This window comes from Vipera berus (assembly GCF_964194415.1).
Source record: "Vipera berus genome assembly, chromosome: 2".
In the NCBI taxonomy this organism is placed as follows: domain Eukaryota; kingdom Metazoa; phylum Chordata; class Lepidosauria; order Squamata; family Viperidae; genus Vipera; species Vipera berus.
In genome coordinates this window covers 2,882,609-2,909,951 of record NC_138203.1, presented here as the reverse complement: position 1 = coordinate 2,909,951, position 27,343 = coordinate 2,882,609, and the positions used below count along the sequence as shown (strand labels likewise).

Sequence of the window (27,343 nt, the reverse complement as noted above, 5' to 3'; positions counted from 1 at the left end):
AACAGAAGACAAAATAGTTAGATGCCATCATAGATGACGTAAATATGAACTGTTAGAATTCAAAGAAGCAGTTATTGACCATTTCTCTCCCCCTCCCCTTTTGGGTCACAAAGAATTGGAAGCTACAAAAGGACTTGGAACATCAAAAACAGCAAAGCTGTTTCCAAAGATCATTATTATTATGTACACCATTACGCGTGCTTCAGTTTTATAAAGCACCCCGAAAGGGATATAGGTTTTAAAAACAGATTTTGACTGTAGTGTATAATTTTTACTTTAAAAAAAAATCAGTCCATTAACCAGAATAATAACAGGATGTAGTAACAACAGATCTTACCTCCCCTCCACCCCACCCCGCCCCTCCCTACATGTCATCAGATTTTAATGTTTAGTTATAATTTATGTTTTAATGTTCTGCATAAATACATTTTTATGGCTGTAAGCCACCCAGAATTACCCTGTGGCAAGAGGAGGAGCGAATGAATGAATGAATGAATGAATGAATGAATGAATGAATGAATGAATGAATGGCTTTTTTCCTCCCCCGTTCAAATTTTATTACTCCTATACTCTGCTTTCTCTTCAGATTATATAAATCTACCCTGTTGTATTGTGCTATCTACCATAATATGGTTCTTTTCATGCTGCCATCCCCCTGTATATCTATCACTTCCTTATACATTTTCTTTACTATATTCTTATTTTTTTAAATTTTTTCTATTTCTTTTCTCTTCTGTACCTTTTTATTTTGGGTTCTTTTTTTGTACTAATTTAACAAAATTATTATAAGCATTACGGACAGCTCTTTGTTGCTTGTGAAACTCAGCCTTTACTATGTGGGAGGTTTTGGTTTTCGCTTTCATTACTAAAAGAGCAGGTAATATGCATGTCTACTTAATGTAACATGGAATTGGATTGAAATGCATGAAATCTTTTGTAGGTTGCCACACTGTTTCTTGTGACCTTACAAAAGCATCATTTAAATTGAATTTATTGTAATTTTGAACAATATTTACAGTACAGAGTTGACTTACAGGGAAGAGGAAGTAATTTGTGCCGAGTTCTGCATGTAAGCAATGCAAAGAAGAGAACATGTAGAACTACCTGTAATACCTTTTCTGCAAATATTATTTTCTCTATATAAATTAGGAAAAACGTGAACAGCACTCATAAGCACTAGTAGCTAAGTCTTCCAGATGTAATTTTTTTTTTGGAAACATTTTTCTAAGTTAATTTATGCATATGTTTCTTTGTTTAGAGAATTTGGTGGGAAACAGCCAGAATGACAACTTTGGACACTCAAGTTTTCTGTCTACAGAGCAGTGACAGCCGAGGCTGAAAAGTAAGGAATTAATTCAACCATATATTCATATTTAAATGCATGCAAAATTTCACTTGCAAAAGCTTTTTATTGGTTCACAGTTCATGTAAGGCAACCCTTTGGATCTGCAGATACCTATGTGCGTCTGCCACGAATCGCTAATTAAGTAATCACTTATCCAATTTAGGCACTGCCCATCAGAGTTACTCTGGTCAGTGTATAGGTAAAAGCATAAAACTCAAGATAAAACTAAAATGGGTCAGTAAAATGGGAGCTGGGTAAAACAAATATTGAATAAGTTAAAAGTTTAAAAAGGCGGGGGGGGCACAACCCCGAGAGTTGCATGCCACTCTGTGAGCCCCCCCATGAGCTGGCAGATAATTAACTGATAATTCAGTTAATAAGTTGATTCCCACCTGCATGCGCCAGCCACTCTGTCTCTCAGAGAGAATAGAATTGAATAATAAACTTAATTGCACATACTTCTCAAACAAAATGAAAGCAAACAGGCTGGTGATGGGATATAGCAGTGATGGCAAACCTTTTAGAGACCGAGTGCCCCCCAAAACTGCCCCCCAACCTGCCTGCTCCACCCTGCCCGCAGGGCCACCCACTGCCTCCACGGCCTGCTGTAGCAGATCGCCCAGGCAGCCCAGCAGCGCCACGGCGGCCACGCCCTTCCCCCCCCACAAGCATCAACTGCGTGTGACGGGACGCGAGGGCGGAGTCTTGTCCCCACTGCCCGGCTGCCATGTCCTTGGCCGCGTTGCTCCATGCGGGCTGCAGTGGGAGGCGGGCTGGGGCAACGGGGCGTGTGCCCATAGAGAGGGCTGTGAGTGCCGCCTCTGGCACGCGCGCCATACGTTCACCACCCCTGGGATATAGGAAGTAGCGACTGCCTTGTAAAGAAAAAATGTGGGGAAAGAAACTGGAACTGACGTAATAGAAGAGGTATCTTTATGGCGGCGGTGTGTGTGTGTGTGTTTAAGCATTATTAACCAGATTAAAATCCAGAAAGTAAGTCAGAAGGGTGAACGCCATTTGTAAATTATCATGAGCAGATTTGCTCAAGATTAGAAGAAGGACTTTATGCCCAGTGGTGTATCAGAAGGGAGAACCATTGCTACTGTAGAGACTGCATTTCCTTAAACTTAATATAATAATAATAATAATAATAATAATAATAATAATAATAATAATAATAATAATAATAATAATAATAATAATAATAATAATAATAAAAATATAAAAGTTGGAAGGTACCTTGGAGGTCATCTAGTCCAACCTCTCTGCTCAGGCAGGAAATCTAAAGGAGGCCACTTGGTTAGTGAGATTGAAGAGGTAAGAGGCAACAGTCAGGAGAGACCAGTGAATGACAACAGGTAGTCCTTGAGTTATGACCACAGTTGAGCCCAAAATTTCTGTGGCTAAGTGAGACAGTAGTTAAGTGAGTTTTGCCCCATTTTACGACTTTTCTTGCCAAAGTTGTTAAGTGAGTCTGCAGTGGTTTAATAATAATAATAATAATAATAATAATAATAATAATAATAATAATAATAATAATAATGATGATGATGATGATGATGATGATGATGATGATGATGATAATAGAGTTGGAAGGGACCTTGGAGGTCATCTAGTCCAACCTCCTACTCAGGCACGAAACCCTATACCACGGGTTGGTAACCCACGGCTCTGGAGCCGCATGCGGCACTTTCAGCCTTCTGCGACTCCCAGTTTGCACAGAGAGAGAGACAGAGAAAGGCTCTTGCACTTCCCTTCTCTCTCTCTCTCTCTCTCTCTCTCTCTCTCTCTCTCTCTCTCTCTCTGTCTGTGTGTGTGTGTGTGTGTGTGTGTTTGTGTATGTGTGTAACACGCTGTTGTCCGAGAAGCTGACAAGATTATTGGGTGGGGCTCCTGCCTTTGCTGCGTCTCCACAGGAAGCAGGAAACAGCAGGAGAGCCAGCCCAGTAAGAATGTGTGTCAGCTTGTCCGGTGAGCAGAAGATCAGACAGAGGGAGGGGGGAGGGAGAGGGAGAGAGAGAAGAGAGAGAGAGAACTCATGCACAGCAGCCTCTATTTCTTTTAAATTAAACTCTTCAATCAAGTTCCCCCCGTGGCTCCCAGTGTTTTTTCTCTCTCTGGGAAACGGGTCCAAGTGGCTCTTTGAGTGTTTAAGGTTGCTGACCCCTGCCCTGTACCATTCCAGACAAATGGCTGTCCAGTCTCTTCTTAAACACTTCCAGTGTTGGAGCATTCACAGCTTCTGGAGGCAGGTGGTTCCCCTGGCTAATTGTTTTGTTTCTCCTTAGTTCCAGGTTGCTTCTCTCCTTGGTGAGTTTCCATCCGTTGCTTCTTGTCCTGCCTTCGGGTGCTTTGGAGAATAGCTTGACTCCATCTTTTTTGGGGCAGCCCCTGAAATATTGGAAGGCTGCTATCACGTCACCCCTGGTCCTTCTCTTGACTAAACTGGACATGCCCAATTCCAGCAACCGCTCTTTGTATGTTTTAGTTTTAGGTTAAGTTAGTTGTTAAGTGAATCTAGCTTCCCCGTTGACTTCTCAGAAGGTCACCAAAGGAGATCACGTGACCGAGAGACCGTCACAAATGCATCTCAGTTGTCAAGTGTCCGGATTTTGATCACGTGGCTTTGGCGATGCTGCAACTGTTGCACGCATGAAAAATGGCCAAGAGTTACCTTTTCTTCCAGTGCCATTATAACTCCGGTCACTGAATGGATAGTTACAGGGCTTCTTCCTGTGTCCATCCAGCATAATTCTTTTCCTTCTTTCTGCCAAGCAGTGAAGAGATATATTACCCTTTCCGGTAATCTAATCATGTCGCGGAGGAACTTTGAAATTAAACAAGTCGCCCGTCCCTGCCGGCGTACAGAGTGTGGTGTATGTTGAGTCTCTCTCTAAATCTCACCGAGGAATCCTGATTAGCAACATTAGCCCAAACATTTTTATTATGAAATGCTTGGAGGAATGGGTCGTTAATCGGAAGGACGGTGGCTTGTTTTTGGTTTTTTGCCTTAGATTTTTGGCAAGCAGAGGGAAAGCCTCCTCGGGCCCAAGGGGCATGTAAATATTTATTTGGTTGCCTCACGTCTACACGCTTCTTCTCAAAACCTTTTCTGCATGGAACCTCCTAACTGTTGTTTCTGGATACGTTGCTTGAAAATAATTGTAATTGATGAGCAAGGAGTGGTTGCAATTGGCAGAGAAGACAAAGGCTCCCCTTGGCTATCTGTTCTTGTAGCACGAGCCGGGGGTCTAAGAGGACCCCTAAATTGTGCGCCAGACCTATAGGGGGGAGGGTTAACCTGCCCAGAGTCCGGTATGTTAATTCTCCTGACCTGTAGGGGCCGAAACCTAGAACTTCTGTATTATTAAGCTTGAGTTGCAGCTGGTTTCTCGCCATCCAGGCCCTTACAGCCTCCAAGCATTGACCCAGTACCCAAATGGCCTCCGTTGCCCAACATGGCATAGAGATGTGTCATTGGGTATCATCAGCATATGGATGATACCAAACACCATGCCAGCAGGTGTCCTCTCTCAGAGGCTTCATGTAGACATTAACTAGGAGAGGAGAAACGTTCTGTAATTCTATCCTGTTCTATCCTATTCCATTCCATTCCATCCCATTATTCTATTCTATTCTATTCTATTCTGTTCTGTTCTGTTCTGTTCTGTTCTGTTCTGTTCTGTTCTGTTCCATTCCATTCCATTCCATTCCATTCCATTCCATTCCATTGCAATCCGTTCCATTGCAATCCGTTCAATTCCAATCCGTTCAATTCCAATCCATTTTTTCTATTCTATTCTATTCTATTCTATTCTATTCTATTCTATTCTATTCTATTCTATTCTATTCTATTCCATTCCATTCCATTCCATCCCATCCCATCCCATCCCATCCCATCCCATCCCATCCCATCCCATCCCATCCCATTATTCTATTCTATTCTATTCTATTCTATTCTATTCTATTCTATTCTATTCTATTCTATTCTATTCTATTCTATTCTATTCTATTCTATTCTATTCTATTCTATTCTATTCTATTCTATTCTATTCTATTCTATTTTCTATTCTATTCTATTCTATTCTATTCTATTCTATTCCATTCCATTCCATTCCATTCCATTCCATTCCATTGCAATCCGTTCAATTCCAATCCATTTTTTCTATTCTATTCTATTCTATTCTATTCTATTCTATTCTATTCTATTCTATTCTATTCTATTCTATTCTATTCTATTCTATTCTATTCCATTCCATTCCATTCCATTCCATTCCATTCCATTCCATTCCATTCCATATTTTCTGTTCTGTTCTCTTCTGTTCTGTTCTGTTCTATTCCATTCCATGCCTCATTCTCTCTCAGTCAAGCTCCTTTTTGAAGTCCTTGGTGCTCCTCGAGTTTGGCGGTTTTGTTGCAGACATTTCATTGCCCAAGCTAGGTCACATCATCAGTGCGCTTTGCGTAATAAGGGCTTGGGGGCTTGACCTCTCCTTCCCCACCAACACTGAGTGATAATGGCCACGGAGAAAGGAGAACCACCGTAAAACAGTGGCCCCACTTCCAATTCCTGGAGCTGGTCCAGCAAGGTACCATGGTCAATAGCATTAAAAGCTACTGAGCGATCAAAATATTCCAATTTACCTGTGGCTTTTTCGTTCTCCCATCACGATTTTTCTGCCCCCACAGAGCCTTTATGTTGGACTCCTTTGTTCACGTCGTCAGCATAAGATTTTTTCTGTTTTTGCAAATCTTGGGTTCTCTCAGCTTAAAAATCTCTCTCCATTAATTGTCTGTAGCTCCATTTTAACTACATTTAGCACTATGTGCAGGTACCTGAAGTTAGACTTGGGGACTATTGACTAACTCACTTCAAGTTGCAGTTGTAGCTTTATTATTAGCTTTAATTCTTCTGTTCTGCTTGCCTTGTGCACCTGAGGTGTGGCTTTTTATAGCTCTTTTTTCTTCTGGCGGGTGCTTCAGAAGACTTGACTTAATACAGTATATGACAAGGTCTTCAACTACATCCACTTTATATTTTTATGTCCCCTTTTTGCGTTGGGCAAAACGGTGTGCAAAAATTCCCAGCGTTTTAAAGCAAAGGTGGAAAACAACTCTGCCTGAAGCTTGGAATGTATTTGCCAGTGACAATAAAGTTCCTAAATAAAGTTTGTTGTGATTAGTACGACAATGTAGTCAAGGAATAGTTTAGACAGGAACAAGTTGCCCTGAAAATGAAAAACCCACATGTCTATATGCTTTGATCATGTCTATGTAAATGAAGATTTTCTTCTCAATACAACATGCTGGCATTGCCAAGAATAGACCTAGAATGATGTCACGTCTTTTGCCACACAGAAAAACAAGATTCTCTTTACATTTTAAGGATGTACTGTGATAGGTTATTATCATCAAGTACAGAATGAAGTTAAATTAATTTTTACACTGGTAACTTACAACCTGTGAATAGTTAAAAAGAAATCTAAAAACCTTAATAACATTGTTAGTAGTATTTAAGTAATGCATGAGGGACGCGGTGGCTCAGTGGGTTAGGACGCTGAACTTGTCGATAAGAAGGTCGGCAGTTTGGCGGGTCGAATCCCGAGTGCCGCGTAACAGAGTGAGCGCCTGTTACTCGTCCCAGCTTCTGCCAACCTAGCAGTTCATGTAAAAAGGCAAGTAGAAAAATAGGACCACTCCGGTGGGAAGGTAACAGCGCTCCGTGCGCCTTTGGCGTCTAGTCATGCCGGCCACATGACCACGGAGACGTCCTCAGACAAGCGCTGGCTCTTCGGCTTTGAAACGGAGATGAGCACCGGCCCCTAGAGTCGGAAACGACTAGCATGCGTGTTTCGGGGGATATGCATATAGTTCATTTTCTTTCTTTCTTTCTTTCTTTCTTTCTTTCTTTCTTTCTTTCTTTCTTTCTTTCTTTTCTTTTCTTTTCTTTTCTTTCTTTTCTTTCTTTCTTTCTTTCTTTCTTTCTCTCTCTCTCTCTCTCTCTCTCTCTCTCTCTCACACACACACACACACACACACACACACACACACACACACACTCTTTGCATACACCTGAGAGCCACCAGTCAATAGAAGAAAGTATTGTGTTGAAAACAGCACAACTTATGCTGTCTAGCATTATTGTATACCATACAGTTCTGCTCTGTGGACCAATCAAGGCAGATTACACAATATAGAAATAGAATGTAAGAAAGTACAAGCATAGTTAAAAATTATTTTAAAATTTTAGCATTTTAAAAATGCTAACATCTTTTTAAAAAATCTTAGCGTTTTAAAATGCAAACATCCCAGCAAGCCTTTAAAAAAGCAGCAAGTTTATCTATATGGCAGACAAGAACTTTACAAAAACATGCTATCTTATATCCACTTTGATCCTGGTGGCATTCATAATTCTCATGCCCCCATCGACATCGTTATTGTAGGCAGACGTGGGAATTTATTGCATTGCTTGATCAAACTTTGAAAAGACAGCACGCTCAGTTCTAAGATTTCGAGGCCTCTGCGTCGTTTTGAACCATTCTGTTGCTACCTTTTCAACAGGTATATGGAATAACTTGGTTACTGACAGACTGAAGATGGGTAGGCTTGAGTGAAGCATTCCTTGATTTGTTACGCCATGACCTGGAAAAAAGAGTCCCTCTGCAGCAGATGGGTGGTTTAAAAACGTAATAAATAAATAAAAATAAACAGAAGTACCTGGATCATTTTCCAGTTTTTATATCAGACGATATATATCGATCCGAATTGTTTTAACAGCTTCCATTGTTCATTTTTCTTTCTTCTAGGGCAGGGGTAGGCAACCTCGGCTCTTTTATGACTCATGGACTGACTCAGGAATTCTGGGAGTTGAAGTCCATGAGTCATAAAAGAGCCGAGGTTGCCTACCCCTGTTCTAGGGGGCCTAAAAAACCAAGCTTTCCCCCCTATTCTGCTTCCCAAATGCTCCTTTGCTAGAGAATCTAGGCTAAAATTAATTTCTGCTTAAAAAGTGCCCAGTTTTTTAGAGGCTATGAGAACAGGGATAATGGGTACATTATAATTTCTTGAAATGAATATCTGACAAACTCGTGGGCTATTTAGAGTCTATGAGGGAGGGATTTTTTTTTCTTTTTCTTCTAGTTGTAGGTTTCCAGTTAGCTCCAGGGAAACAGAATGGAAAAAGCTGATAGTACCGTACATACAGCTTTTCAATGGTGATGCATGAATTTGGAATAGACTCATCTGATGAAATTACAAAAGCAATATATTTCTTGACTCTTAAGCACCACTCCACCCCATTGTAAAAATAGAGGTAAGCGGAGAGAGTCAGTATTGAAATTATACCCTGTAGAAGAAACAGGTCAGCAACAATCGAGAGAACTGGAACGCACCTGAGCTACATTTCAAATGTTGTTGCAAAAAGTCTGAATACTTATGCTAGTGTGATATTTCATCCCCCCTTTTTTAAATAAATGTATAAAGGTAAAGGTTCCCCCGAAACACGCATGCTAGTCGTTTCCGACTCTAGGGGCCGGTGCTCATCTCCGTTTCAAAGCCGAAGAGCCAGCGCTTGTCTGAGGACGTCTCCGTGGTCATGTGGCCGGCATGACTAGACGCCAAAGGCGCACGGAACGCTGTTACCTTCCCACCGGAGCGGTCCCTGTTTTTCTACTTGCATTTTTACGTGCTTTCGAACTGCTAGGTTGGCAGAAGCTGGGATGAGTAACAGGCGCTCACTCTGTTACGCGGCACTCGGGATTCGACCCGCCAAACTGCCGACCTTCTGATCGACAAGCTCAGCGTCCTAACCCACTGAGCCACTGCGTCCCTAATAAATGTATAGACATTTCTAAAATTCTCTTTTCACTTTGTCGTTATGGGCACTGAACGTAGATTAACGAGAGAGAGAGAGAAAAAATGAATTTCAACCAATGTGGAATCAGGCTGCAGCAGAGCAAAATTGACAAAAGTGAAGGGGGGGGTCTGAATACTTTCTTTAATGCACTGTCCACCCTCTGACTTAAGATGGTGAGAAATAGAATATATTCAAATAGATAAAACGTGTATCCTGAACATTAGACTTCATGATGAATTGTGATAAAGGGAATTTTGGTCACTTTAAACGTGGAAATTATAAATATTAAATGTTAAATTTAAATATTGATGGGAAACTAAAAATTGGGGAAAAAACTAATTAGGACATCGCTTGTCCATAAAGACTGAACGTTAAAATAACCAAGATATGTATAAGCTAAAAAATGATTGAGAAATGTAAGAATGTTATTTTCATTTAATTAATATAACAAGAATGGTATTGCTTTAAACATGAGACGACAGTAAATACTAAGGGGAAAAGAGAAGAAATATTTAACGTGGTACTTTGAGACTTGTACTAAAGACGCTTGTGTGTCATTGAATTTTTGATTAACTCAGCCACCACGTTGCTTTTTAAATACCTGAATGTAAAATTAGAAAATCAAGAAAAAAAAATTTTTTTAAATGCACTGTCTATCCTCACAGACCTACCCTGCTCTGTGGGATGATCAGCCTGCTGCTTTTGTATTTTGCGAAATATTGCCCAAAATATTTGCCCTCGTGACCAGCTCAGTTACGTGCTCTGTGTGTGTGTTTTTCCCCCCTTTAGGTTGCTTTCCTTCCAAAGCCGTAGGTGAGTTTGCCCTTCCCCCCAAAGCTGTGGGTCCATCCTCTGAGACCAGGAGAGACTTAAAAACTCTGAAATGAAGATGGAGGCGGCAGACAGAACAGAAGAACCCATTGACTCCGAAGCCCCACCCAAACTCTCTGGGAAGCAAGAGCCGGCTCTGGGCGAAGAGGGCTCTATAGAACTGGACCTGCCTGCTCCGAAGGAGAGCCGGGCGCCCGGCGAGGATTCCACCGTGCTCGCCTCCATGCCTTGCTTGCTGATGGAGCTGCGGCGGGACTCGTCCGAGTCACAGCTGGCCTCGACGGAAAGTGACAAGCCCACGGCCGGTCGGGTTTACGAGAGTGACTCCTCTAACCACTGCATGCTCTCCCCTTCGTCCAGCGGCCACTTGGCCGACTCTGACACGCTCTCCTCGGCGGAAGAGGCCGCTCCCGGCCAGGCTGAGACGGCGGTCGAGGGGGACCCCTCCGCCGTCTCCCTCTCGGCCCCGGGGAGGAAATCGAGGCGGTCCCGGTCGGAGAGCGAGACCTCGACGACCATGGCCGCCAAGAAAAACCGGCAGTCGAGCGACAAGCAGAACGGCCGCCTCGCCAAGGTCAAAGGTCACCGGAGCCAGAAGCACAAGGAGCGCATCCGGCTGCTGAGGCAGAAGCGGGAGGCCGCCGCCCGCAAAAAATACAACCTGCTGCAGGACAGCAGTACCAGCGACAGCGACCTCACCTGCGACTCCAGCACCAGCTCCTCGGACGACGACGAGGAGGTCTCAGGCAGCAGCAAGACAATCACGGCAGAGATACCAGGTAGAGGATGTTTTTTAAACTGAACTGCCCCCACCCCCCCATCCCCCCCAAAAAAGAGGCTCCTGCCACCGTTTCTCCGGCTGTCGTGTTAAATTTAGAAAGGAGCCAAAAAAAACCCCCAAACAAACCCGTAGAGAAATAATTCACTAGGAGAAACAAGAGAGCTCGGTGTAAAATACGAGGGCTGCTGCAACGTTATTTATAACGTGACTTTTTTTTTTCCCCAAAGGCGGGTAAGGAGGGAGGGGTTTTCCCGGTCCTCTTATTTGCACGATAGTTCACCTTAAAAAAATAATAATAATAGCAGTAATCGTAATCCAGACAAATCCTGATACATGTCGAGTTGTCCGTCGTCCCCTACCCGTGCTTCACCTTAGATTGCAAACTCTGAAACAAGTCCTTGGCCCGCTATTCCCATCCTGAACGGGGCTGGCTGCTGTTCTCACGGGCTGCAGCTGTGTTTTTTTTTTTTTCCTCTCCTCTCTCCCCCTATCTGAAATTTCAGGAGGCATCTTAACTGCTCCTGGGAGGAGCCCCGCTCCCTTGTTAATGTCGCACTTTCTAGCTCCCTTTTCAACGCACGAGAATATAAGCTGGGCTCGGCTTCGCCGCAGGTTTTCTAAACGGGCAACTCGGTCATTTCAGAGCCCGCGTCAGGAATATTTTGCACACAAGATTGCAAATTCGTATCCCTCCCCCCCCCACCCACCTCTTGCTATCCCACAGTTTCAGAAGAGAGAGAACACGTTCTGCTGTGTGGATTGCACAATTATCGATTCCCCCCACCCCACCCCACCCCTGCTGCATCTAAATTGAGAAGAAAAATATTTTGGCTGCTCTCGTAAAATAACAGAAGGTGTGTTATTTAAATTTTTTTTTTAAAAAAAAGACTGTTAAGGCCTACATCATTCCTCTAGCTGAAACAGCATGATCAGGAATATGTATCGAAGTACTCGGCATATGGTTATTCTAAATAATTGCATTTATAACAACCTTAAAATAAAATACTGTTTCAAAATCCTCTGGTTTGCTAATCTTTTATGGGTGAGCACGCATTTATTTCTTTACACAAAAGGAGGTGAGTTTTGTAATTGCAGTCGGTGTTCTAAGTAAATCTTAGACTGGGAAGACTACAATTTTGAGCCCCCTTTCTCGCATGCTTGACGGATTCTGCCTTTGCACAATGTGCGGAGGATCTGGAAGTTTCCTTTTGAAATGGTTATTTATTTGATGACAGACTACACAAGTCTTGACAGTTGTCTTGATTAGAACAGACCATGATAGTGTTATCTCTTGCTGGGCTTCTACCATTTCAGATTGTAAGTCACACAAACTGTTGGTAAGGCAACCAGTGGGGTACAGTCTCAGATGTTACAGCCCGCCACAAATAAATTCAGTATGGTTTCTGCTGGACCGGTTTTGTTTGAACGTAATTCAGTGTAGCCTTTATTCAAACTGCAGGCGAGGCTAGCTAATTTTCTCTTTGCCTTATGCGCAACGTTGGCTAGGTGTAATAAATTATGTTTGCCTCAGAAAATTCTGAATAGGAACAGAGCTAATTTTTTTTGCCACTGAATAAGGGGCTCTATTTGAACCTGTTTATAAGACAAAATCTATATTCATTTGTTCATTTCTAATAAGTGTATGAAACAGACCTCAAAACCCTTTTCAGAGTAATATTCTGATAGATAAAGTACATATAATTCTGTACTATTTATCTTAGTTGATTGAATCTTAGCAAACCTACTTAGTATATATTTTTCTCATTGGCAGATTCAGAAATCGTCCCCTTGGCTTTTTTTTTTTTAAAAAAATTTCTTTTACATGAAAACTACAGGTGTAATTGTGATGTTCTTAGAAGTGTAAGTCTATTGTATGGAGAATTGTTTTGCTATATAACAAATAGGATGAGGTTGAAATAGGAGACTGTAAATCTAAACAAATGTTGGTGAGCAGGCAATTCAAAGAAACATACCACTGCATCTTAAATACTATATTTTACATGCTATATTTTCAGCATATAAAGAGACTCCCTTCAGGTGATTGAGCAGGCCGCTGGCACTGAGGGAAATGAAACTGGAAAATTAAAGTGCAAAAAAAGCACGTAATCTATATCTATTCATTTACATTTTAATATTTTCCCTATAAATAGGAAAAAAATGTCCACTCCTAAAGTAATCCTGATTAGATTACATTTGAAAAAAAAAGTGATAAAACATGCATGTTTAGTTTTGGATGTTAATATTTTTTATCTTCTGGTGAGGTACGTATCAGAACGTATTTTTAAGGATAAATAAGTTTGAGTTTTGACAGTAGCTAAAATGGGAACAACAGTGTTAATACAAACTAGTATGAGTTGCTTTCATCATGCAGAGTTTTATCAGCTGGTAGAAATTAGGATCGAAAGCTTTCAACTGCCCTTGGCACAAATAGAGAAATGAGTCTACGGCAATTTAGTTTTTAATAAAAATGACATTTTAAAGGGTAGAAACATTTAGCAACAAGAAATAGCCAGAATTCAATGCTGTCAGTTTGGAAGCATCGCAGCCTTGCTGAGAAACGGGGACATCTGCCAAGGGGATGCTAGGTAGGGTGTGCATAATGACAACCTGGGCTTCTTGTGACCGTTATTTACTGCTCAAAAAAAAAAATAAAGGGAACACTCAAACAACACAATGTACTGTATTTATTAGTAGGATGTCTTATTTTCTGTTCCCTTTATTTTTTTTATGAGCAGTATATAAATGCCAGAACTTACGTCAGGCCTCTGACGCCAGGACTGAGCGTGGCATTTTGGGCGATGACCCTCATTGCACTCACACCATCACGTTGGCGCCATTGCGATTTGTGTCACAGCTCGGGAAGGGTGGTAGACGTGGACTTGGATCTGTAGCACAGGGAAGATGGAAACAGCATTGACAGCGTGCGTAAGGTTTTCCCTTCTAGATCCAGGTTAGAGGGAGAAGGCTTCCATCGTCTTCGTTGGAATATAGGCAGTGGTGGGATTCAGCTGGTTGGCACCGCTTCGGCAGAACATTAGCTAATTTTTTGTTGCCGAGGCCCAGAATGGACTTCCGGAAGGGGCATCCACACAGAGAACCGGCTGTTCACTTATTTCAATCCCATCACTCCTTCCTTCCTTCCTTCCTTCCTTCCTTCCTTCCTTCCTTCCTTCCTTCCTTCCTTCCTTCCTTCCTTCCTTCTTTTCCCCTCTTCCATCCACCTGTCTTCCTTCCTTCCTTCCTTCCTTCCTTCCTTCCTTCCTTCCTTCCTTCTTTTCCCCTCTTCCATCCACCTGTCTTTCTTCCTTCCTTCCTTCCTTCCTTCCTTCCTTCCTTCCTTCCTTCCTTCCCCCCCCTCCCATTTGTCTTCCTTCTTTTCCCCCTTCCTTCCTTCCTTCCTTCCTTCCTTCCTTCCTTCCTTCCACCTGTCTTCCTTCTTTTCCCTCCTTCCTTCCTTCCTTCCTTCCTTCCTTCCTTCCTTCCTTCCTTCCTCCCTTCCTTCCTCCCTTCCATCCACCTGTCTGCCTGCCTGCCTCCCTCCCTCCCTCCCTCCCTTCCATCCACCTGTCTTCCTTCCTTCCTTCCTTCTTTTCCCCCTCCCATCCCTGCTCTCCATACAGAGAACCGGTTGCTCACCTATTTGAATCCCACCACTGAATACAGGTAGTCCTCGATGTGCGGCGGTTTTTGCTTAGTGACCATTCAAACCTGCAGTGGCACTGAAAAAAAAAGTGGCTTGTGGCCGTTTTCCCGCACTTAAAACCACGGCAGCATCTCTGCGGTCATGGGATGCAAAATCCAGATGCTTGACAGCTGACTCATATTAATTGATGATCGTCGGAGTATTCCGGAGTCGTTATGAAGTTAGTCGTTACTAACTTCACCGCTGCAGCGATTCGCCGAACCGTGTCAAGGAAGGTTGCTAAGATGGGGCAAAACTCACGGAACGGTCTTGCTTAGCAGTAGAAAGTTTGGACTCCCATCATGGACGTAAGTTGGGGACTACCTGTGATAACCTTTTCTCTTTTAAGATGAGAAGATAACAAGAAAAGACAGCAGGAGACCTTTTTTTTTGGCGGGGGGTACATGCTAGCAGGGGTAGGCAACCTCGGTTCTTTGATGGCTCATGGACTTCAACTCCCAGAATTCCGTAGGCAACCTCGGCTCTTTGATCGCTCATGGACTTCAACTCCCAGAATTGCTGACTCAGGAATTCTGGGAGTTGAAGTCCATGAGCGATCAAAGAGCCGAGGTTGCCTGCCCCTGGAGCAGAACTGAAGCATTCGCGCCCTTGCAGACAATGAGGCAAGCAAACTCTGTTTACTTCTATTTTGAATGAGGCGAAAGGCTTTATTATACCTGAGATGCAGTTGGGACTTTTTGCTGACGGATGGAGATCAGCCATGCCTTCTCTGTCCTTCGATAACTCTTTTATCAGGAAAGGGTGGTTTGGAGGCAGGTGTTCAATCCTGGCTTGTTCCGCTGGGACACCGAGGTTGACAGATGATCAAATTTGAATATAGAGAAGGATGAGAGATCGTTTGCCTTTGACTTGGTTGTGGCCAACAAGTTTTGGTTGACCGGCCTGTTGAACCCAAGTTTGCAAAAACACCTGAATATTGGGCCTTATCCCCAGAGGCACTTTGATGTAGGTATCCAGGAACCGAAAGAGAAATAGGAAATGTGGGGGTTCTTTTTACTTTACTTTACTTACTTTACTTTACTTTTATTAAATTTGTATACCGCCCTTCTCCCGAAGGACTCAGGGCGGTGAACAGGGCATATATAAATAGCAGATACAAAAATTAAAAGGGAATTAAACAAGTGCCCAGTTAAAAAATACAATAACAATATAAGAAACCCATTAAAAAACCCTGACGTCCCCCATCAGGCCAGACCAGCTAATTCAAATAAGTGGGTCTTCAGACCGCGCCGGAAGGAGCGGAGGTCCGATGCCATCCGGAGCTCAACCGGCAGTTGGTTCCATAGAGCCGGAGCGCCCACAGAGAAGGCCCTCCCCCTGGGGGCCACCAGTCGACATTCCCTGACCGGAGGCACCCTGAGGAGGCCCTCTCTGTGGGAACGCACAGGGCGGAGGGAAGTTGACGCCGGCAGCAGGTGGTCCTCGAGGTACCACGGACCCATGCCATGTAAGGACTTGAAGATCATAACCAAAACCTTGAATCTCACCCGGAAGACAACTGGTAACCAATGTAGCTCGCGGAGCAAAGGTGTAACATGGGAGTACCGGGAAACTCCCAAGACAACTCTCGCGGCCGCATTCTGTACCAGTTGGAGCCTCCGAGTGGTCTTCAAGGGAAGCCCCATGTAAAGAGCATTGCAGTAGTCCAGGCGAGAGGTCACGAGCGCATGAGTGACCGTACACAGGGCATCCCGGTTCAGATAGGGCCGCACCAGGCGAACCTGGGCGAAAGCCCCCCTAGTCATGGCTACTATATGGTCTTCCAGGGTGAGCCTTGTGCGGAAAGATAATTCAGAAGAATAAAACGTAAGCGCACAATGGAAGGTTTAGTTTCCTACAGTTTTACTTTCTTTTTTTTTTCTCGAGCTAACTTATACCAAATTGCATTTGTGTTACGTTTCCAAGACGTGTTCCTTTTGCAGACTGAGGTTTTGTGGTTGGGATTAAGGTAGAATTGTGTCTACGTTACATGCCCTGTGTCTTTGCAGGGAAATTCAGGGTTGATGCTTCGTTAAGTTTCTCTTGCCGGAATACAGCAGCAAGGCTTGTCATTTTGAATTCAGAACAGAATGTGATGATCTGGATTTTTTTCTCTGAAATAGGTATCATGGTTTCAGGAGCCATCTGAAAAGTGTGCCTGATGCTCCTACTATTCTTAGCTCAAAATGCATTCTGGCTCAACAGCAGTTTTCCAGATATGGTTGGAGTATGGTTTCATTAACTATGAATAATAATTTGCTAGTTTGTCTTTGGGGAGTTACATTAAAAAAAAAACACCCACCCTAGGAGGGCTATAGATCAGGGAAGATTAGCCTGAATAACAACAACAACATTTCTTGTAACATACCAACCTTTTGTTGATTTCCTAGATGCTTTCATGCAATTTTATTGGTAGCACTAGAGAAATGGTTTGTCATTGCCTTTTACCAAGTTATTTTTTATTTTTCAATCTATTCTACATTCTGAGATTTCTCCGTAATCTCCTATTGTTAATTATTCATTCTAACCGTCTTTAACTTTTTTTTGACAAGACCAAAGTTGACTAGATTTGCTACGGCGTTAGTCTTATATGGACATGTCTTTACAACTGTATACTGCATTAATTTATTTTTGCCTTCTATTGTGCTTTTTTGATTCCTACTTTAGCCTACTGTCCTATATTTTCAGAATGGAATGGAATGGAATGGAATAGAATAGAATAGAAAAAATGGAATGGAATAGAATAGAAAATATGGAATAGAATGGAATAGAATAGAATAGAAAAAATAGAATAGAATAGAATAGAAAAAATGGAATAGAATGGAATAGAATGGAATAGAATAGAATAGAATAGAATAGAATAGAATAGAATAGAATAGAATAGAATAGAATAGAATAGAATAGAAAAAATGGAATGGAATAGAATAGAAAATATGGAATAGAATAGAAAATATGGAATGGAATAGAATAGAATAGAAAATATGGAATGGAATAGAATAGAAAATATGGAATGGACTAGAATAGAATAGAAAACATGGAATAGAATAGAATAGAAAATATGGAATGGAATGGAATAGAATAGAATAGAAAACATGGAATGGAATAGAATAGAATAGAAAACATGGAATGGAATGGAATAGAATAGAATAGAAAATATGGAATGGAATGGAATGGAATGGAATAGAATAGAATAGAATAGAATAGAATAGAATAGAATAGAATAGAATAGAATAGAATAGAATAGAATAGAATACCCAGTTTAGCTTCTGAGCCAGATAAGTCAGCCAGATAAAGTTATTTGCTGATCACCCGGCTGCTAAATTTGCATGCCTACATCTTGCCCATTTATTTGATAAAGTTACCTTTATATCAAATGATATATTACCATTTGGCACCCCCCCCCCTCAAAGTTCATCTAAATAACCCAATTCTTCAGTCTCCGTGATTTTCTGGTACATCCACTTAATGGACAATGTACTGTACTCGCTTTTTAACATCTGCAGAAGTCTGTAGCAAACTCAGCTGTAGATTTATGTGGAAAAACACATTCCTCTGCCTTCACTATCATGGCTTTATTTTATAATAGAGAAGGTTAGATTTTTAACGTGTCTAAAATAAAAATGTTAGCTATTAGTCTCTCAGATAAAATATGCAGATGGTATGTATATGAAGCCCATACCAAAAGAATGCTGGAAAATAATTTATAGTAACCACTGGAAATAATTAGTGTATTTCAACTTTTTCTTCATTGTTCACTGTCTGTGTTCCTCCTGTTTTTCCTCTCTACCCATGCTTATCTGCTCTGTCCTTAGTCATTTTAGTCCCTGACAAAATGCCATGAATTTAGGCAAAGCTCTAAATATCACCAGTAAACAACTTGAAAGTTAAAATTTGTTTACATTTCTGCGAGTATGATATTAGAAAATTGCATCAGACTTAGTCTTATTTAAAAATCTTGATTTCAGTGGCCATATTCTAATTGTGCCTTAAGTCTGTTAATGTTTCTTTGGGAATGTCTGGAATTGTGTAATTGATAACTTGTGCGGCATCATAATAACTGCCTCCAGGAGCAGTTTCCCCCCCCCCAAATAGTCCACAGAGCAGGTCTCCCAAGATTTGGGATTTAAATTTTTCTCCCATGAGAGTGGTGGTGGGCTACCAAATTAGAAGCTTTTAAAAGGGAATTAAGCAGTTCAACAGAAGATATCAAAGGCCGCTTACTCATGACGACACGGTTGCTGAGAAACAGAATTGGAAGGATAATTTCACGTCTTCATCATAAGCTACGAAGGGATCTCTGAGGCGCCTTGGTGGGAACCAAATGCAGGACTGGATGGGCTTTGGGTGTGAATGTCTTACTTTCTTTTTAAAGCAGTGTCATTAAAGTTGCTTTGACCCAATTAGTTGTGTACCGCTTCTCCTGTGGATAGTTAAGCCTTTTTTTAAAATCTTAGAGGCCTCGAGAAAGACAGTGGCCATAAGGTGAACAAAACTCTCATGTTTATGGGTAATACGTTGAGGAACAACCAGGAGTGGCCTGTCACCCTCACAACTTACTAACTTCCAAAGATACTCACCAAGGGATTAATGCAGGGATCCCCAAACACCACCCCCCCAGTCCGTGAACCAGTACCGGGCCACGGCATGCCAGCAACCGGGCCGCACAAACAAGCAAAGCCCCATCCGCGGGATGCAGGCAGCAGACAAAACTACGCACACTGCGGCCCACGGAAAAACCTCTTTCCACGGAACCGGTCCCTGGTGGCCAAAAGGTTGGGGACCTCTGGATTAATGGATGTGGAATGCTGAACTTGATATCTCTGATTTGCTTTGGGAGGGCTACTTGTATGTTAAGAAAAATACGAATACAACCTAGATTTGAGATTGTTCTAATAGAATAGAATAAAAATAGAATAGAATTAATAGGATAGGATAGGATAGGATAGGATAGGATAGGATAGGATAATATGGAATGGAGTAGAATAGAGTAGAATAGAATAGAATAGAATAGAATAGAATAGAATTAGAATTAGAATTAGAATTAGAATTAGAATTAGAATTAGAATTAGAATTGAACAGTACAGAATAGGAAAGAATAGAACAGGAAAGAATAGAATAGAACTAAAATAAGAATAGAATAGAATAGAATAGAATAGAATAGAATAGAATAGAATAGAATAGAATAGAATAGAATAGAATAGAATAGAATTAAAATAAGAATAGAATAGAATAGAACAGGAAGCAATAGAATAGAACTGAAATAAGAATAGAAAAGAATTAAAATTAGAATAGAATAGAATAGAGCAGAGCAGAGCAAAGCTGGAAGGGACCTTGGAGGTCTTCTAGTCGAGCCCCCCCCCCATTAAGCAGGAGAACCTACACCATCTCAGACAGGTGATTGTCCAGACTCTTTTTAAAGATTTCCAGTGATGGGGCACCCACGATTTCTGGGGGTGGTTTTATTATTATTATTGTTGCTGTTGTTATTTGCTTTCTGTAACGAAGGCTTAAACTGTATACGGGAATTGTGTTAACTTCACTTTCCGAAAATAATTTCGAAAAGTCCAAAAAAGGGTTCTTCTCCTTAACTTTGTGGGGTGGTTTGCGAACGCTTGGCTGAACACGGCGTCGTCTCTGAGGCGTCGTCCTTCGGATCAGCTAGCGCAAGGGTCTAGCCGCTTGGCACCAATGCTCGCATGCCTTAAATGTGTGGATGTGAATGACCTTCCTTTGAACCCTGTCTCACGCCATGGCCTCCGTGTCTTTCAAGCTGGCTTCAGTCGTGCTGGGGGATCTGGAGGAGCGACCCGGGAAATCCCAGGATTGCTTGACGGGGGCGGCACCGTGTGGGATAGGAACTGCATAGGCAGCGTCCTGGAAGAGGCCATGAACTGCTTTGCCGAGATGCAGAGGCAGACCGAGGAGAAATTCCGCATGTGGATAGAGAAACTCACCGGCCTCGACACCGACGAAGAAGGCAAGCAGCAGGTGGAGTCCAGGGAGTCTAAAGTAGCCTTAGATGGCCAAAGAATCCCCTCAACGCCTCGGGCAGGGATTTTTACGCGGGTGCCGGATGGCCAAGGCCTTCCGCAGCAGCCCTTTAACTCTTCTTACGCCAGCCGTCAAAATCCCGACGCGGCTTTCGAGCTTCCGGAGACTTTGAATAACAATTTCCCAGCTCTCTTCCCCGAAAACGGGAATATCGTGGAATCCGGTTTGAACCCGTCGCCAACTTAACAAGACCCTCCAGCGGCTACGGGTTAACCCACAGATCTCGCCGGAAAAGAAAGAGAAAAAAAAAAAGCTGACCGTTGTAAACCAATAACACGTTTTGGTTCCTCCTTTAGGCTTTTTTTTTTTAAAGCAGCATTTAATTTTTTTTTCCCCGTCGCCTTCTCGAGAAAAGAGATGTAATATTTTGGGGGGGTTTTTGCCGCTGAGGTGCACTTCCTGGCTTTCCGTCGGCAGAGCGTACAAGTTCGCAACCTTTTTTTTTTTGTCTGTATCTTGACTTGCCGGGCCACTCCGTGTGTATCCCTCATCTGCTCTTCTTGCATGCCAGAACTGTTTTATTTGTGAAAAGGAAAAAAAAAAGAAATTGGAATTGAAAGACTCGTAGACCAAATCAGTACATCCTGTAAATATTTTCTTAAAAACAAATGCTAGAGCATCTATAGCGTGCATCTTAAAACAGAATTATAATACTGCTTGTGCCATGTTTGGTTCCTCCATCGCTTAGGGTGGAAATGGGCTGATTTGTGAATTGGAAAGTTTTGGTAAATCATTCACTATTCTCATTCGCTTTCATTCCAGTTTTTGTATTCACAGTATTTATGTTTAGGAGGAATCTTACGTTTTATTAAAAAAAAAAAAGACAACTTACTAATCCTAATGGCCAGAGGAATTGTGAGAGAGAGAGAAAAAAAATAGATCTGTCTCTCCAAGGGTTAAATTGATTTGGGAAAATGGAATGAAAGAGATTAAGTGAATGTTTACTACAGAAGCATGCTTAAGAACTTATGCCACCTGTCAAAACAGAATAATTGTCAGTGTGGCTGTGTTTCATACAATCAAATTGTAACTTTATGCTATCAATTCTGGGCTGTATTGTGAAATAATAGCGGGGCTAGTCTTGAAATTTGGCCAGATGTAAATTACAGATTGAAAGATGCTCTCATTTGCAACCCATTAAAAAAAAATGATCAGGCACTCAATGAACGAATTCGTAGCCTGATCAGTTTGAATTGCTTTTCTTTTAGTCGGCATTTCTTGTGCTGCATAACAAGTCCCTTCCCTGCTTTTTTTCTAATCTTGATGCCAAATGACATTGTGAACAATTCAAGCATTAACAAATGTTATCCTCCTCTTTCTATTGTGTGGTTTATAATTGACGTCCTGGATTGTTTTCCCGGTACCTGCATTGGCTTCCATGTTGGTTCAGATAATGGTAAAAATTTGGACTCTTAAACCCATTTTAGGCTAAATCAGGGGTAGGCAACCTTGGCTTATTTATGACTCGTGGACTTCAACTCCCAGAATTCCTGAGCCAGCATGGGGGAACTATGGCCCCTTCATGACTCTTGGACTTCAACTCCCAGAATTCCTGAGCCAGCCTGGCTCAGCTTGGAAACCTCTCCCTTTCCCCTCAGCGTGGCTGTCTCAGGAATTCTGGGAGTTGAAGTCCACGAGTCATAAAAGAGCCAAGGTTGCCTACCCCTGGGCTAAATGATCAGGGACGCTTCTATCTGTACATTTAAGGCAGGGCTGTTCAAACCTGGCAACTTTAAGACTTATGAACTTCAACTCCCAGAATTCTGGCTAGGGAATCCTGGGAGTTGAAGTCCACAAGTCTTAAAAGTTGCCCAGTTTGGACACCCCTGATTTAAGAGTTTAAAATTCTTCTGTGCCCTGAATCATCCCTGCTTCCAGAAGACGTACCTCTGGAAGCAGCATAAGGTAAGATTTTGTTTTGTTTTCCAAATGTTTGCTCAGAGTTTGTTTTCAGAATATCCTTTATTATCTTTATCTTTATCTTTATTAGACTTATATACCGCCCTTCTCCCGTAGGACTCAGGGCGGTTCACAAGGTTTTTTAAAATAACAATACAACAATTACAAAAATTTTATCCCGTCTCCTTGATCTACAAAAATAATCATATTTTCCTGAGTATTTCAAATAAAAGTGGAAATGGTGTATAGGGACACATAAGACCCTGAAGTAAGTGGCTTTTGCTGCTCTTCCTTTCGTGTTTTTATTTTGTATTTTTAGAAGCATTTTCTAAGTTCTCGTTTGGAGCTATCCCTGAACATCCTTCCCCAGTCCTGTGAGTTGAGTTTAAAATTCAGTGTTCAGTTTAAAATTTTCTTTTATGCCTGGGAAAGGCTAATAAGTAAACATCCGTTACAAGTTAGGTTTGTTCTCAAAAGGAAGTCAAAAAGTTCTGATGGTTCTTTATTTGGGCTTAGTATGCTAAAAATTAAAAGATTAAAAATGTGTGTAGTTCAATCTGGTTAAATTTGTGCTGGAAGACTGATTCGTCTTTCCACAGTTAATGCGATCCTAAGCATGTTTACTCAGAAGTAAATCCTACACAGGTCACTTAACAGCTTTTTGGGTTTAGAAGTTTGCCATCTAAATTTTCCGTTGTCAAAGTTGACGGAGAATTAGCAAAAAATTGTTTGAGTACCTCCGTATGACTATGCTGTGTGTTTTTCTCAAGGCTGCTCCTACCCCGTGGAAAGCCATCCGTGAGACCAAAAAGCCCTTTGCACGCAGTTTGAAACGGCACGCAGCGAATCGATAAGCATTCAAAAAGATCTCTAAGATCGTGATATTTAAAGCAATACCTTGGATGCCTGTATTTTATAGATATCTTCAGCTATTGCTCATTGATCCATCTTGTTAATTTTGTCTGTGAATGTTTTTTTTTTTTAAAGAAAAGCAATTTTTTTTAAAAAATTTTTTTAAAAATATGTAAACTGGTTTACTCTACCCTCTCTTCTACGTGACTTATCTTAGGAGAAATAAAGCAGCTTTTTAAAAAGCTGTGTTGTCAGGGTATCTGTTCAAAAGGCTATGCAGGAAATAATATGTGAAACAAATGTGAATGGTTTCTAAAAGAAAAAAAAAATAAGTTTGGTGTTAATCGTTTTCCATGTATCATATTGATATGGATGTGAATTTGATGCCTTCCTAACCTTAAAAATGTATACATTGAACTGCATTGGTTTTAAACAGTAGGAAATCTCTTTAGTATCTTGACAAGGTCGGTCTGTTTTTTGTTTTGTCTTGAATAAAGCATACATTTGCCATTCTTTTACAAATTAAGAAGGTGTAGTGTTTATTGTATTGTAGTTGCTTTGTTTTACTCTTTGAGGTACAGGTAAGAATTTAGGATTAAATCCAGAGGAGGCTGCCAGCTATCTCTGTCTTCTCAAGCATGCAGAGACCTTGGTTTAATACCATTTTATTGCCTTAATCATGTTCTGAAACGTTACAGGAGTAGAAGAAATTAGAAACGGTTTTATTGGTAGATTTCCCCCCCCCCCCCCGCAATATATAATTTCTGATGGGAGTCTAAACTAACATATGAAAGAAACACCTCTCGACAATAACCTTCCCAACTTTTACCCTCTAAAAACCGTTGCAAAACAAACAACGGTTTAAAGGTCATATTTGCTTCCCACAAGGCCGGTGCAATGTTCCTGTTGGTGCCAGCGAACTGGGTTTTGTTCAAATGCTGCTCTGCAGGTTGTCTCCGACAGTTCATTTAGCGACCGTTCGAAGTTACAACGTCAATGGAAAAAAAAAAAGTGAGCCAGGACCATTTTTCACACTTAACGGCCACGGCAACATCCCCACGGTCACCTGATCCAAATTCAGAGGCTTGGCAACTGGCGTGCACCTGTGAGGGGTGGCAGTGTGCGGGGATCACGCGATCCTCTTTTGCGAGTTCTGACAAGCAAAGCCAGTGAGTAAGACTGGATTCGCTCAGCAACCGTGTTACTAACTTAACCAGGGCCACGGTTCCCCTCACAGCTATGGCAAGAAAGCATATCTGAAGCTTTTTCCTTCTCGTTCTCTGGGGTGGGGAGGTGCCGAGACACCCCCCCCCCCAATAACTATATCTTAATTTCAAAGGATATCAGCCGATGGCACGACAATCTAAAATTGCAGATGCAGGGTAGCACATGGAACAACCACTCTTGGTTAATCTCGCGAGGTTTTTTCCCCTCTTATTTTGTGAACATGAAATGGACAATAGCTTAACAGGGTGCAGAAGGAGGAACCTGCCCAGTTGATGAAATTGGCAGCAAACAAGCAGCTTGCCAGTTTGGCTCCCAGTAACTTGAAGTCTGATTTCTAAAGAAATCTATATTTTCTCTGTACAGTCAATATTTTTCCCCCCCTTACCTTCAGAACTATGGCTTATTTTTGCCAATAGTCAGTCAATAGTTTACTCTCCCTTTGTCTCCTGCAAATTCCTCTTTGTGCTTTTGTGTGTGTGTGTGTGTGTGTGAGAGAGAGAGAGAGAGAGAGAGAGAGAGAGAGAGAGAGAGAGAGAGAGAGAGCTGTTTCGCATCTTCCCCTTGAGCAGCCTCAGAAGATCCAAGATGGTGAAAGAAGACCTGGGTGCAGATCCTTCCGAATTCATCCCCCTTCCCCCCCCAATTGATAAAATGTTTGGAAGGAGCCCCATCCAGATTTTTCTTCCCGTTGTCTGACGTTACCAAATAGCCATGCCCAGCTTTTGCAGGGACCCTGAATTCAGTAGCGGCTTACTTCTGAGTAAGTATTAAGGTTGTCCTAGTAAGCCACGAGTTGAGAACAACACGGAGATGCTTTTTGCAAGTTACAGGCCCGACTCGATTTGTAATAACCCAGAAAGTTTTTATTTCATTGAGTTGGGTTCACAGACAATGGTATTGTCTTCGTCATTTCGGTTTTGCGTGAATCCGGCCAGAAGGACTTAAATATAACTGGGAGAAAACATCCTGTATGATATACTTCATTACCGGTTGCCCAGTCCTGTCAGGTAGGACTCTGGTTTATGATGATTAATTGGAATAGCCAGTAGCCCAGTAAGGAATGCGATCCCCCCAAAAAAGAGTTGAAATGCAGATCTTATGATGAGAAATTTTTTTTTTTTGTATTACCTTGGTTCCCATACTTCACTTAACAACTGCTTTAACTGCGATTTGCTAGTGAGTTACAGTGACTGGTCACACGTCACACAAAGCTGCAGCTCAGCAGAATTTGGGCTTTGCACGAATCTGGACATAATTTGTAAGCTGTGGCTTAACACAAAGTATGAACGAATCCCACTGGTTTACTTGGGAAACTATCATACACAATGTATGTGATGTATGTTCATACATCACGCTAAGCCAGAGGTCTTCAAACTTGGCCCTTTTATGACTGGTGGACTTCAATTCCCAGAATTCCTCAGCCTGGCTGAGGAATGCTGGGAGTTAAAGTCCACCAGTCATAAAAGGGCCAAGTTTGAAGACCCCTGCACTAAGCCATAACATGTCTTATATGTAGTGAACAGAAGTTAAAGTATGGTTTATTTTAATTATTTATTAATTTATTTTATTACATTTATATACCGCCCTTTCCCGAAGGACTCAGGGCGGTTTACAGGGTAATTAAAAACCGAGATACAGAAGTTAAAAACAAGTTTAAAAAGAAATTATATTTGCCCCTGTATAAATAAAACCCCAGTTAAAATAAGATTAATCCTCAGCCTGGGCCAGAGAGCTCAAAGAGCCAGGTCTTCAGGCCCCGGCGGAATGAACGGAGGTCGGGGGCAGTCCTCAGCTCCACTGGCAGCTGGTTCCAAAGGGCAGGCGCCCCCACTGAGAAGGCCCTATCCCTGGGTGTCGTCCGCTGGCAATCTCTTACCGGTGGCACCCTGAGAAGACCCTCCCTGTGGGAGCGCACTGGACGAAGGGAACGTGATGCCGGCAGCAGGTGTTCCCTTAGATACCCCGGACCCAAGCCATTTAGGGCTTTATAGGTCATCACCAGCACCTTGAATCTCACCCGGAGGGCAACCGGAAGCCAATGCAGCTCGCGGAGTAGAGGTGTTACATGGGAGTATCGGGAGACCCCCATCACAACTTGCGCGGCCGCATTCTGCACCAGCTGAAGCCTCCGAGTGGTCCTCAAGGGCAGCCCCATGTAGAGAGCGTTGCAGTAGTCTAAACGGGAGGTCACGAGCGCATGAGTGACTGTGCGTAGGGCATCTCGGTCCAGGTAGGGTCACAACTGGCGCACCAGGCGAACCTGGGCAAAAGCCCCCCTGGTCACGGCTCCTATATGGTCTTCAAAATTGAGTCGTGAATCCAGGAGGACGCCCAAGTTGCGAGCCCTATCAAGGGGGGGGTAACACCTCACCCTCACCCCCCATCATGCTTGATGATTTGATTATTTAAAGCACACTTTGTTGGAGTCATATGATATGGTAAGCCCTAAATCACAGTTTATTAGGGACAGTGGCTGAGCCTACGTAACTTACTGTACTAAATTTAAGAGGGGGGGGGAAAATCACATGGTTTAGTTCAGTACGCAGATTTAGTTATTGGCTTATTGTCTGCTCCTGACGCTTTTCTGCTTTGGCACGCTGAGCATAGTTCACAGCAAAAGGCCTTTTTGAGATGATGGTTCAAAGTCCCGTGATCCCCAGCTGCCTAAGGTTAAGACGTGCAAATTTATTATGTCCCTATAATTTTTAGCATTATCAGAAACGCAGAACGCTGATAGCGGGAAAAGATGTAGTAGTCCATCAAATCTTCCCTTCGTGCTTGTTGGTTGGTTGGTTGGTTTTCTTTTTTCATTTGTTACTT

At 42.2% G+C, this 27,343-nt stretch overlaps 1 protein-coding gene across 3 annotated transcripts in view; it reads left to right on the top strand.

The window, feature by feature from the left end:
* ARK2N (arkadia (RNF111) N-terminal like PKA signaling regulator 2N) overlaps positions 1-27,343 on the top strand; it is a 74,580-nt gene that overhangs the window by 11,691 nt on the left and 35,546 nt on the right. For all 3 annotated transcript variants that reach the window (XR_014025290.1, XM_081319289.1, XM_081319288.1), the window contains exons 2-3: positions 1,259-1,342; positions 9,990-10,810. Coding sequence is in view for 2 of the 3 variants with exons in the window: in XM_081319289.1 (XP_081175415.1) it covers positions 10,084-10,810 (727 nt within the window). In the remaining variant the exon portion in view is untranslated. The remainder of the gene's footprint in view (positions 1-1,258; positions 1,343-9,989; positions 10,811-27,343) is intronic.